The sequence below is a fragment of the Orbicella faveolata genome, unplaced genomic scaffold (assembly GCF_042242905.1).
Source record: "Orbicella faveolata isolate gen_17 unplaced genomic scaffold, um_ofav_v1 contig_1, whole genome shotgun sequence".
In the NCBI taxonomy this organism is placed as follows: Eukaryota; Metazoa; Cnidaria; class Anthozoa; order Scleractinia; family Merulinidae; genus Orbicella; species Orbicella faveolata.
Genome location: NW_028301536.1, coordinates 30,839,086 through 30,851,560, shown reverse-complemented (window position 1 = coordinate 30,851,560; position 12,475 = coordinate 30,839,086). Strand labels below are relative to the sequence as shown.

General features: G+C 40.6%; 1 protein-coding gene across 2 annotated transcripts in view; it reads left to right on the top strand.

Annotated features, from left to right (window-relative positions):
• Positions 1 to 332: 332 nt before the first annotated feature.
• The window catches only part of LOC110053599 (uncharacterized), a 35,178-nt gene continuing 23,035 nt past the window's right edge, over positions 333 to 12,475 (top strand). For both annotated transcript variants that reach the window (XM_089272185.1, XM_020759850.2), the window contains exons 1-2: positions 333 to 611; positions 7,256 to 7,334. In XM_089272185.1, the coding sequence (XP_089128311.1) occupies positions 500 to 611; positions 7,256 to 7,334 (191 nt within the window). In that variant the 5' untranslated portion in view covers positions 333 to 499. The remainder of the gene's footprint in view (positions 612 to 7,255; positions 7,335 to 12,475) is intronic.

Here is a 12,475-nt window from a genome sequence, read left to right as displayed (position 1 = left end):
AGTTGATCGCTGACCAAGTGCTTGTTATCGATTGGATCGCGGGCTCATATTAGGTTAACTTGTTAGAAACAAGGCAGGATTGTTCGGAAGCCGGTTAACGCTAACCCAGGATTAAAAGTTAACCAAATTATAACTTTTTCTTCTATACAAATGTTTTTTGCTGTTTTGTTTTGTGTATAGGGTGATTATTAAAACTCAAAACAGAAGGCCAAACAATATACAAAACTCAAATCAAAATTCTACCTTTTTCTGGGTTAGCTTGATTGGGCTTTGAACAACCCGGCCCAGGCGCTACGCTTTTAAGCTGGCCTGAATCTATATATTACGTAGCCTTACATAAAGTACTAACCGTAAGGTCAGTATTTTATCTTTTACTTCACAGACTTCGCGCGGACAGAGAGGCAAGGACACTCACTTGCACGGTTTAATGTGACAGGGACGGGTTTACTGTGAATTTTTTTAAGAAACAAAAACTCAGAATCATTCAGAGGAATCTGGAATGGCGGAGCCATATGACTATTTTTTCAAAATATTGCTTTTAGGCAATTCAGGAGTTGGGAAAACCAGAGTGCTGCGCAGATTCTGCCCGCCCCTTGGCGTTCCAGCTATAGGTTTGTTTAAACTTTTGATCACTTTTTTGATCCCATTTTTGTTTGCAAAATAAGGTGTTACACATTAGATGCTATTCTTATTCAGTAAGATGCAAATAATTTGCCATGCTTGCCTGTACATTTCAGTATTATTTCTGTAATAAAGATTATCATTTTAGCTGTAGATGTACAGTTTCTTGCATGCAATTTGTATAGGCAATTTTAAGCTAGCTTAAATTTCGATTTCGAGTGCGATTTGGAATACATAAGTACAAGAACATTTTTCAAAGACTAAAAACAAAATTGCAAGACCCTGTAGTGTACATGTAGTTTGTAGCCTTCGAAAGATTCACGAGTGTTTATTCGTTCATTTGCTTTCGAGTGCTTATTTGTTAAATTAATAGAAGCTTAAGCTTACATCCATATTTCTAATTTTAACTTTTGCACTCAATGTGTTCTCTGCCAATCTGTGAGCATGCTAGATTTTTTGTCATCACTTTGTTCACTCTTTGACAGTGATATGACAAAAATCCATGATCAATAACACTAGTGACAGATGTAAGAAAAACTAATGGCAATTTGTTAAACTGCTTGATAAGTTGTAATTTGTGGAGAATGGAGGAGGGAGGATTACATGCATATGTGTATAGAGAATGGAAGATGCAGATCATTCCTCTGGTGCCAGACAAGTTAGAAGGTCCCACCACTTGTCTGGTCTTTTTTGGGATCCTGATTGATACCACCTGCATGGATACTTTCCTACCTGCTGAGAAACTTGAGGAGCTACTGGGTGAACTTCAGTCATGGTCTTACTCCGAAAAATGTAGGCAAACTCAACTTTGCTTACCGCATTATTCCTGCTGGCTGCATATTCCTTTGTTACCTTATTGACTTAAGCACTACAGCAAGGATGCCCCATCATCAGATCACAATGAATGTGGAAGCTCACCAGGATGTTGCACAGTGGTTAAAGTTCCTTCCTGCTTGGACTGGCCGCACAACAATACTGATACTCACTGGTCTAGATCACCAGGCCTGGAACTCTTCACAGATGCAGGGGTTGAAATGTTCCCAGACTGTTTACCTGTACCTAGTGACAGGCAGAACATTTTTTCACCTGTCTCCACCAACATCCAATTGGAAAAATATTATTTACGAATGCTGAGTGGCTAGTTTTATGAGCATTGTTTGCTTCATGTGAGCGGACATTGTCTACATTCTCTGCATTCTCCATATTGTGAACTGAAATACTGAATTCATTCACCCTTGATCGGCGAAGAAACGCAGAAGAATAAAGCAAGCCACATTTGCTGTCATGGTCATGTGCACTGCAAAGATTTCATATCCTGCTTTTATTGACTACCATGTGAGAAGTGCATGAGTGAGCCCACAGGCGGCCCAAGCTCTCAATGTTATCCTTTTTTTTTTTCCTTTTCATGCGAACGTTCAGGCTAACGTGACATATGGCATGTACTATAACATAACGACCGAATTTGACCACGCGAAACATGACTCCCGCCTTGCAGTATATGGAGGTGTTGTGTTACAATGGTTTGAATTTATAAAGGTTTGTATGGGAATGCAAGGGCTTTGCTTGAAAAGCCAATTATTCTTATATTTTGTGAATAAAATCTACTTACCCTGTTGCTGTGTTGTATTCTTTGTTGTTTGCCATCTCCTCGGGCCGATCTAACGCAATTTCGGCGATTTATCGTTCTGTGGGTTTCCACTACTAAAAGAAAGACAAGGCCGGACACTGATTTCCGGAGTGCCCGCTGCTCGAAGTGAATAAATCCACTGAAAATAACCCTGCCGGCTCAATTCCTCCGTAGACTCAAAGAAGAAATGTTGAAGTTCCATGTCAGTTCACTCGCTACGCGATTCCGTCCACAACACCTTCGCAACGATACATTTATTTCGAGATTGCTTTGCTCGCAAACTCGAAAACAGCCGCGTCACAAAAGTTAGGACACTTTCGCGGTGTTGGGTAACCATAATTAGCCCGACCGAGGGTAGTCAGCAACGATTTGTCAACGGTCAAACCAAAATGTTCCCCGGGTACTCTCGTGCTTTAGTTGTCAAACCCATAAAGGGAGTGCCCGGTTACCCGGGGAGCATTTTGGTTTGACCGTTGACAAATCGTTGCTGACTACCCTCGGTCGGGCTAATTATGGTTACCCAACACCGCGAAAGTGTCCTAACTTTTGTGACGCGGCTGTTTTCGAGTTTGCGAGCGAAGCAGTCTCGAAATAAATGTATCGTTGCGAAGGTGTTGTGGACGGAATCACGTAGCGAGTGAACTGACATGGAACTTCAACATTTCTTCTTCGAGTCTACGGAGGAATTGAGCCGGCAGGGTTATTTTCAGTGGATTTATTCGCTTCGAGCGGCGGGCACTCCGGAAATCAGTGTCTGGCCTTGTCTTTCTTTTAGTAGTGGAAACCCACAGAACGATAAATCGCGTTAGATCGGCCCGAGGAGATGGCAAACAACAAAGAATACAACACAGTAACAGGGTAAGTAGATTTTATTCACAAAATATAAGAATAATTGGCTTTTCAAGCAAAGCCCTTGCATTCCCATACAAACCTTTATAAATTCAAACCGTTGTAACACAACACTTCCATATACTGCAAGGCGGGAGTCATGTTTCGCGTGGTCAAATTCGGTCATTATGTAATAGTACATGCCATATGTCACGTTAGCCTGAACGTTCGCATAAAAAGGAAAAAAAAAAAGGATAACATTGAGAGCTTGGGCCGCCTGTGGTGAGCTCAACTGTGGGTGAAAAATGGATGAAATTATTATTTAAGTCAATAAATTACGAATTACTAAGGATCATCTTGCGTGTCGCCAGCAACAGGCATCAGTATTTTTTACCTGTCACTTCCTAAAATTACCTGAAATCAACAGGTAGACAGGTAACATTTTGACCCTTGCAGATGCGTCTGGCACTCTCGGTTATGGTATTTACTATGCCTGTCACTGGATTGCTGATACCTGGCCTCTCCTACAGGACTGCTCCATCCAGTGGAAAGAACTATACCCCAGTGCTCTTGCATGTTACTTTTGGGATCACTTGTGGTCTGGGAGAAACTTATCTTCGAATGTGATAACCAGCTGGTGGTGGATATTTGGGCCTCTGGCACATCCTGTGACCCTCTTACCATGCACCTTGTTTGCTCCATTTTTTTCAGTGCTGCGTCCCACAATTTTCAACCTCTTGTCTCCCACATTACCGGTAGTGACAACTCCATTGCTGATTGCTTATCCTGTCTGCAGTTGGCAAAGTTCTGTCAACTAGTTCCATTACCAAATCAGCAGTGACCCTCTGGAACATAGATTAGCCTTTCTGCAGTCTCAAGCCATTGCCACCTTCACCTGCCGCACATACTTGGCCGGTATTTGCAAGTGCACCACATTCTACACCTCCAAATGGTGGCAAAGCTTCCCTGCCACTGAGACCACTCTTCGATATTTTGCTGGCTACCTGGCTGATCAAGTCAGTTAAATATACAACTATAAAATTGTACATGGCGCGGATTCATTTTGCGTACATTGAGAACAGTTTGATGGACCCCTTTCAGGAGGCTCCGTTACTTCACTTACTCTTGCATGGCATCCTTGTGCACCTCAGTCAATCAGATGTTTCCTTTACATCCGATGGCTGCACAACTCTACAATTAATTGAACTCCCCCAATACAGACCCTTATGGTCAAGGCTGCTCCCTTTTGTTCATGCTGTCTGGACACTTGGTCTGTGCAGTACGACCATTTGCAAGTACTTGTCTCCCTATCCATCCATCAATGCAATACTACTCTATGTTGTCAAGTCTGGTCTCTACCTGACAAGTAAGCAAATGTTACATCCATCCTCTGCCTCCTTTTCCAGTGTCTGGATGTTCCAATGGAACTCTATATGTCTCATAGTGACAGGAATGGGGCAGCTCTGACGGCAGTAGAGGTGGACACTGGCCTAGCAAATGCTTTACACCCTACATCACAATCCCACTGTCCATTCTGCATTCTGCATTCTGTCCTAGTCTGCTAGCCACTGCTAGCACCACAGGACAGAGCATCTGGAACCCGCAGGAAGGACATTGCACTTCTCCAACTACTTGACTTTATATCATCTTAAAAAGGCAGTATTTGGGCGTTAATTTGGGTGTACACCTGCCACTTACCGGAACACATAGCAGGCTGGGTGGCACCCTTAACCCACCTCAGCTTTTAGTTACTACGTGACACACTCGTTGGTTCATCCCCTGGTATCATCGCTATCACCAGGTGTGGTATGCGCCACACTTGTTGGCTAATCCATTATGTGTGGGGTGTGTTGCTGCCACCCCTATTACCTTTACTTTGCAGGGTGTGTTGCTGCCATCCCTGTTAATTTTTATTCCCAGAGAGAACCCAACAACCTTAGTCCCATTTACAGTTGACATGTGTAGTTTCTTGTGTTCCTACTTAACAAGTGAAGAAAGCTGTTAACAACTCATAGTGTTTTTAAACATTCAAATATTCCATTCATGTGTTGGTGTTATTTCAGTCAGCGTTGGGCTGTCAAAGGGTTGTCCTCACTCTAACACTATCATGCAAAAGACATTGCTTTAAGTGCACAGAACTGCTCTTTATTTAGCTTGAAAACATAAACTGCATACCCCACGTCACTTTCTTTGACGTAACTGACAAGAATACATGGTAAGCATTGTGTAATTGATACAAAGTTATCTATTATCAGGCCTTTATCTAAAGTTGCGAGTCCCTTTGTTCGCATAGCACAAACTTGCCGTGAACTGAGCTTGTACATGTATATTTTATATTATCTGTGTCGATTTTCCCATTTCACCCTTCCCCTATTTAGTAAGGCTGAACTACAGGCTTGGGTGCACACCTGCTATTTAGCAGTACTCATTATAGGCTGGGTGGTCAACCCTTACCCCACCTTAGCTTTTAATTACTAGGCGGGAGTAGCATGCACCACAGTAGCTGGCTCATCCTCTAGTATTATCACTATCACCAGGTGTGACATGTGCCACACATGTTGGCTCATCCATTACGTGCGGGGTGTGTTGCTGCCACCCCTATCAGTACCTTTACTTTGCAGGGTGTGTTGCTGCTCCCCCTATTAGTATGTTAACTTTACAGGGTGTGTTGCTGCAACCCCTATTTTATTCCCAGGGAGCATCCAACAACCTTAGTACCATTTACTGCCAGACAATTGTGTAGTTTCTTGTGTTCCTACTTATCAGGTGAAGAAAGTTGTTTAAGTCTTGAACTGTGTAAAATGATTATGATTGTTGTTTATCGTGGTAGGATACAGTAAAAAGAGTATATTATTATTTTGCCTCACGAGGTAGTCTCTTGAGATGGAAACTGTGACGTTTCGACTTCTTTCTGCCTGTTTTCAAAAGGCGATGACCGATGAAGTTGACTGATTTTACCGTACTAGCAGTTAAATCACAAAGGTGGACTGTGATTGGTGCATTTCTATCCTCCATTGTTCCATTGTTCCAGTGTAAAGTTGTTCCATCAGGGATAATGTATTGGGGAGAAACATATTAAGACTGATTATACTTATGCACAAATTTGTGCACCCTTTTATATACATAATACCCAATTAAAAGTTTTGCAAAGTGTATACTTGGTCTTAATAATCTATTAACAAGAGAGATTTTTTGCTTGTGCTAGTGATGATAGTTAAAAATACAAAATTTGGTCTGTAATGAGGTTCAAAAAATAGATCCAACATGCATGTGGATTAAAATAGTTGTTCCAGAATCTACACATTATGCAATACATTTGGAAAATGTTAATGATATTTAAATATTTGCACATCAACAATGGTGATATCTTAGACATGTTGTGTGATGTTTCGACATATCTAGAGACAAAGTGGTACAGATTCTGACCTGGTTCAATGAAATTATGTCACTTGAATCTATTAATAGCAAAACAAGCCTTGATGATCATAACCACCAAATACCTTGAGGGTTTCACTGTAATGTATATTGTATGACAAGAATGAGGGTATTGCCATATTTGGTTTCCTCACTCAGGCCCCTCCTAGCTATTCTACAACAGCCACTCTTGGGCAGAATTAGCTGGCCATTGTAAAGAAGTGGCCATATGTAGTGACCTTTCAATCACTTCTGACAGTAAAGTGTATGGATTGGTGCATGGTTTAAGAACAAAAAGTTATGTCTATTATGGTGAGGTGGTAGCTGTTAGAGGTGTCTAGAATGTCATTTTACCACTATTTTTGCTTGTCTGTCAGTGTAAGTAAACATATAAACAAAGATGACATGGTTATTTGTTGATTATCACATTATATGTAGCATCATTAATCTGTCATCTTGGATTTCACTATTTTTCACAAAGTCAGAAAATAATAAACCATTTATGGATGAGGTTGCTCTGCAAGACACTGACAAATCATGATGTCATGTGATAAGCGAGTTCAATAATCTTCATCCTCCACATTGTAGTTTGATAAAATGTTACAAAAGCATCACATTTTGAAAATGAATCTACTTGCAAACTGTATGCTTTTTTCCCTACTACATGTAGTTTTTGCCCGTTGCAAAGTGAAAATATCAGTTGCGTAAATTATTTTATCATTTCAAGTTAACACTAATAGAGATCTTTTGTTTTTTGGTTTTCAGGATTGCAATGGCTTGGTGAAAAGATAATAGAATTAGATGGAAAGAAGATAAATCTTAAGATTTGGTCAGCGGGAATCAGGTGATTGTATAAATTATATGTGGCTAAATATAATTTAGGCAAAGTTAGACTCGAACCATACCAATGTAGCCAGCAGTTTCTCCTTTGACAGTATGTGATCTGAGGGGCAGCCCTCAGGGGATTTGCAGGGCCCTTGTGCTTCACCACACTACATGTACAGTTCTGTTAGCTGATTTTTGCAGATCACTTGCAGTGTGTGTTAGCGAATCTTTGCAGATTCTTGCTTCCCATACCATGTCGCCCTTTTCTGTCCAGCTCCCATCCTGTTGTAAATTAGGAGAATCAAAACATATCCTAGTCATTTAGTTGTGCAATACTTAGGTGTTTCCTTGTTTTTAAATAATCTGTTATTAGTCTTGTTCATCTTGCTCACCTCTTTTGACAACTTAATTATGCAACCCATGTGCACTTATGCCGTTTGACATTTCATGACCTACGACATAGCCAGCATAAAAGGGTTCACAATTTCACTGGAAGTTAGCCCGTTTTTTAGTGCAAATTTCCATTTGCTCATTGGCTCAGAAGTCTCGGAAGACACTAAATGCAAGTCAAATTTAAATGACATTTTGGGTCCTTGTTTTTGAAAGTATAATACTAATGCATTAATTACATGACAAAAATTAAGGTTTTACATTTCTTTCCTGCTTGCCGCCCTCTTTCCTTTTCCTGCCATTTCCCCTCCCACCTCCTGTACCCCTCCCACTCGTTATTCTCCTGGGCTGCTGCCCACCCCCTGCCCCACCCCCCACAACAGGAACTGATGGAGGTGAATCCATGACCTTTGGCACACTGCATGGATCTTCTGCCATAGAGCTATGTTGAATATAGGAGATGTATGGGAGGTTAAGTCCATACAGCCTCCTGACAAATACCCTGCGACAAAATGTTGAGATTAGTATTTGTGATTGATGGTAGGCAATTATATATATTATGACCCCACCCCTTAACTCCCCAGACGTGGATCCAGAGGAACAGTTGAGAGGACTGCAACCCCACTTTGAGCAACATTTTTTGTTATTTGTTTGACTCATCACAAGTAAAAGTATTAGAATTAAATTGTCTTATATTTAGCTGTTTTATTTCCACCAATTGACTGATTGTCAAGTTAGGAAAACATAAATGTACATTTTGCCACTGCATGCTTTTTTTTGGGGGGGGGGGGGGGGTTTCTGGTTCAGGAATAACTAAAGGCAAACTACAGATTTTATATCATGCCATCACAAACGCTTTTCAAATGTCAGGAATGCTGGAAATGGCGTTTTAAACTGCAAAGATTGGAAAACATTTCTGGGCGCTGACAAATGGCCCCCCACCCCCCGAGAAACTCACACCTGTGGTGCTCAGCATCCACACCGATAGTGTTGAACGTTATTAAGGTGTGCAACCCCCCTTTCAGGAATTCCTGGATCTACCACTGCTCCCCTGTCCCAATGCTGTGTCATATATATTATCATAGTAAATGGTTTGAACCCAGGAGTATCAGTGTACATAGCACTACGAGACTCATGAGGATCTGAAATCATGGACCCCTGCCGATGTTCTACGGTTGAACCGTAGAACATCGGCAGGGGTCCTGGTTTATTCGACACGTAGCTTAACAGCGGGAATGAAATTCCTTGACGCCTCTTCGCAAGAGACGTGTTAAGAAATCAATTTAATCAGACCGCGATCTGACAACAGAAACACGAACCCGTCAAGTTGATCGAATGAATACAGGCTCAGAAACAAGGGCACAAACAGACATTTTCATTTTTCTTATTTATCTGCAAAGACAAAACACAGAGATTATTCAGCGGATAAATTGAAAAACCTGCCGCTTCAGATGCCGGTAAATGTATTTGTTAATAGAGGACGCTTCTTCGCCGTAAACAAAACAACACGGTGTCCTTGGGCATCGCAGGAATTAAATTCGGTGTTCAATTAATGTTTGATTGGTCAGGAGTGAGTTTTTTGCAATCGCTTCTTTCCATTCAAAACAACTCGCAAAATATGGCACACAAACCGCTCGAAATAAAGTAAGAACAAGAATTTCAACAGGTATTTTTACTATTCACAAATTTAAACAATAGCCTTTAAATCTGGCCGGAACTCTGGATAGACTGATCACTTAATGGACATTACAAACCTTTCTAAAGCGGTAAATACTGCTCCTACGGCTCAGTCCCCTTTTACCAGTTAAGATCTCTGGTGCGAAGATTTGTACGGAGTTTCTTAGTTTCGACAGCAAGAGATTTTCGTTTGGAGAAGTGACGAAATCATAAGTTTGGCTCTACTTGTTCTTAGATCTATGTGACATGTCCCCTTTGTTAAAAGGAATCTAAAATAAGGAAGTCATTAGGGAAACATTTCGACACAAAGCAACCTGGAAATTATACACCAAGCAGAACTGAGTTTTCGTTACCAAATAAAACAGCTCCGAAAGTTCATCGTCGCCTTCTAAAAGAGCGTGATCTGCAGTATTTGGAACGGCTGACAGAAATAGCGGAGGGAATCGGCTTTACGCACAGTGCCAATGCTCCCGGTAAGTACTTTTAAGTACTTAAATTGTGCCGCAAATTTTTAGAAAATTGCCGCACAATGAGTTGACACCATCACGTTCTAATTACCAGGGCCGAGAAATGTAGAACTTTTAAATTATCCTGGCAAAGAGACAGTCAACATGGTCAAGCGCGAGGTGAGCAAAAAGCGCGACTTGCGTGTGATGATATAAGAAAAAAGAGAAACTGTGAAGCCTCGTATCCCCTTTAAGTGGCTTGCACTCGAACGAGAAAAGGGTCGTCTCCTCAACTGTGCGGTCGTGCTGCCCTGGAAGCTACAAAGAAAAAGAAAACTACAAAGCAAGCCTCTCTTCACTCTCTGAAATAATAATTGGTGAGAAGGGCAAGGTAGAGAAACTTGGGAGTGTTGCGAACTAATAAATTATGGTGTCCCGTGTTGGACACCTTCACTTATGGATACTAACTGTGGGACTCTATGTTGGAAAAGTACATCGTCAGACAGCATAAAAGATATTTAAGGGACTAATGGTACACTAATCTCTCAGTTCCCTGGATTTTTCTTCTGCTCAGCTCAGATAAATCACATTTAATAATGACAACTGTATTTCATTATTCCAGGCAAACTATTAAGATTTAAATCCTCAAAATTATGCATGAAAGTATAATTTAATGAGCTTGACTGTTAGTTCCCAATGAAACACCCGGAGAATAAATTCTCACAGAACTACAGCCTAAAGAGGCTAAGCTGCTCTGCTGCTTCAGGGATTAAGCCAAACAATGTCATTTGGGTGTCAATACAATTAAGATTTAAAACCTCAAAATTATGCATGAGAGTATATTTAAATAAGCTTGACTGTTAGTTCCCAAAGAAACACCCGGAGAATGAATTCTCACAGAACCTCAGCCTGAAGAGGCTAAGCTGCTCTGCTGCTTCAGAGATTGAGCCAAACAATATCATTTGGGTGTCAATAAAATAATTTAGGATTTAAATCCTCAAAAGCATTAAAATATATTAAAAAGAGCTTGACTGTTAGTTCCCAATGAAACACCTGGAGAATAAATTCTCACAGAACCACAGCCTAAAGAGGCTAAGCTGCTCTGCTGCTTCAGGGATTGAGCCAAACAATATCATTTGGGTGTCAGTACAATTACTGTAAGATTTAAATCTTCAACTTTATGCATGAAAGTATATTTAAATGAGCTTGACTCTTAGTTCCCAATGAAACACCCGGAGAATAAATTCTCACAGAACCACAGCCTAAAGAGGCTAAGCTGCTCTGCTGCTTCAGGGATTAAGCTAAACAATATTGTTTTGGTATCGAAGCAATTAAGATTTAAATCACTGATCAAAAATTATGTATTAATGTTTAATTTCAGTAAGCCTGACATTTTCTTCCCAATGAAACACCCGGAGAATGAATTCTCACAGAACCACAGCCTAAAGAGGCTAAGCTGCTCTGCTGCTTCAGGGATTAAGCCAAAACAATATCATTTAGGTGTCAACACAATTAAAATTTAAATCCTCAAAATTATGCATGAAAGTATATTTAAATAAGCTTGACGGTTAGTTCCATATGAAACATCCGGAGAATAAATTCTCACAGAACCACAGCCTAGAGAGGCTAAGCTGCTCTCTTGCTTCAGGGATGAGGCTTAACAATATTTGGTGCCAAATCAAAATTAAATTCTCAAGTTTAGTAATATTTTAATAATAAATTAGTAATCAATTAGTAATAAAATGAACATTTAAAATATTTTTAAGTGTATCTAGTGGTCAAAATTCAATAGATGTGTAACCTTGAATAGGCAGGGCAAAAAAAAATGCTTAATTTAGCCATTACGTAGTGTTTGAAACTACACTCACTGTAACACTTGTGTTTTAGTGACAATGACAACAATAGACTTACTCGCTGTGATGCAATGATGAGGACTTACACTCACTTCATTTTTAGCCGAGGATCGATCCTAGGACCATTTAGCATTTTTCGAACTCTTTCAAGGCTTCCAACGGTTGTTTAACCAGACTTGCTTCGACATTGCAGAGCTTGAACACGCTTTATATTTTCTGGTGAAGGTGGCGGCGTCTCGAGCAAGTGGGCGGAAAACTCACCAGTTCCCGCCATTTCATCGATTGGAAGGGAATTTATCAAAGTTTGATTGTTTTGAACTCCACTGAAACGATCATTCATCGCCTTGTAGATTTTTACCGTCGAATTGGGTTAGCAAGAATGCCAGAACTAGTGGAAACCGACCGTATACCTTTTCCTTTCCGAGCCAAAACATCGAGGTCCATCGACCTTGGCGCCAAATGTGATCGATTTCGTAAGGTCGGTGCAAACTTCAACAATACCATGGATAAACTGTTCTTGCTACGGTAGTTATAGTATTCGGTCTGTAAGACAATTCACTCGAAATTGCGTCCGGTTTGCGTAGCATCCGAACACTCGTGAATACGGATAATAGTTCACATACGACCATTCTCTCCGGCGCTCAATCTTAAATATTATTATCGCTGTCATAATAATTAACCATTCGCAATGCATGACTATTTCTTGTCTGGTCTTCTTCTTTTACTCTTGCGGTGAGATGCGTGACAGGTCGATTACCGCAAACTACACAGCGATGACAGAATTTTCGATCTCG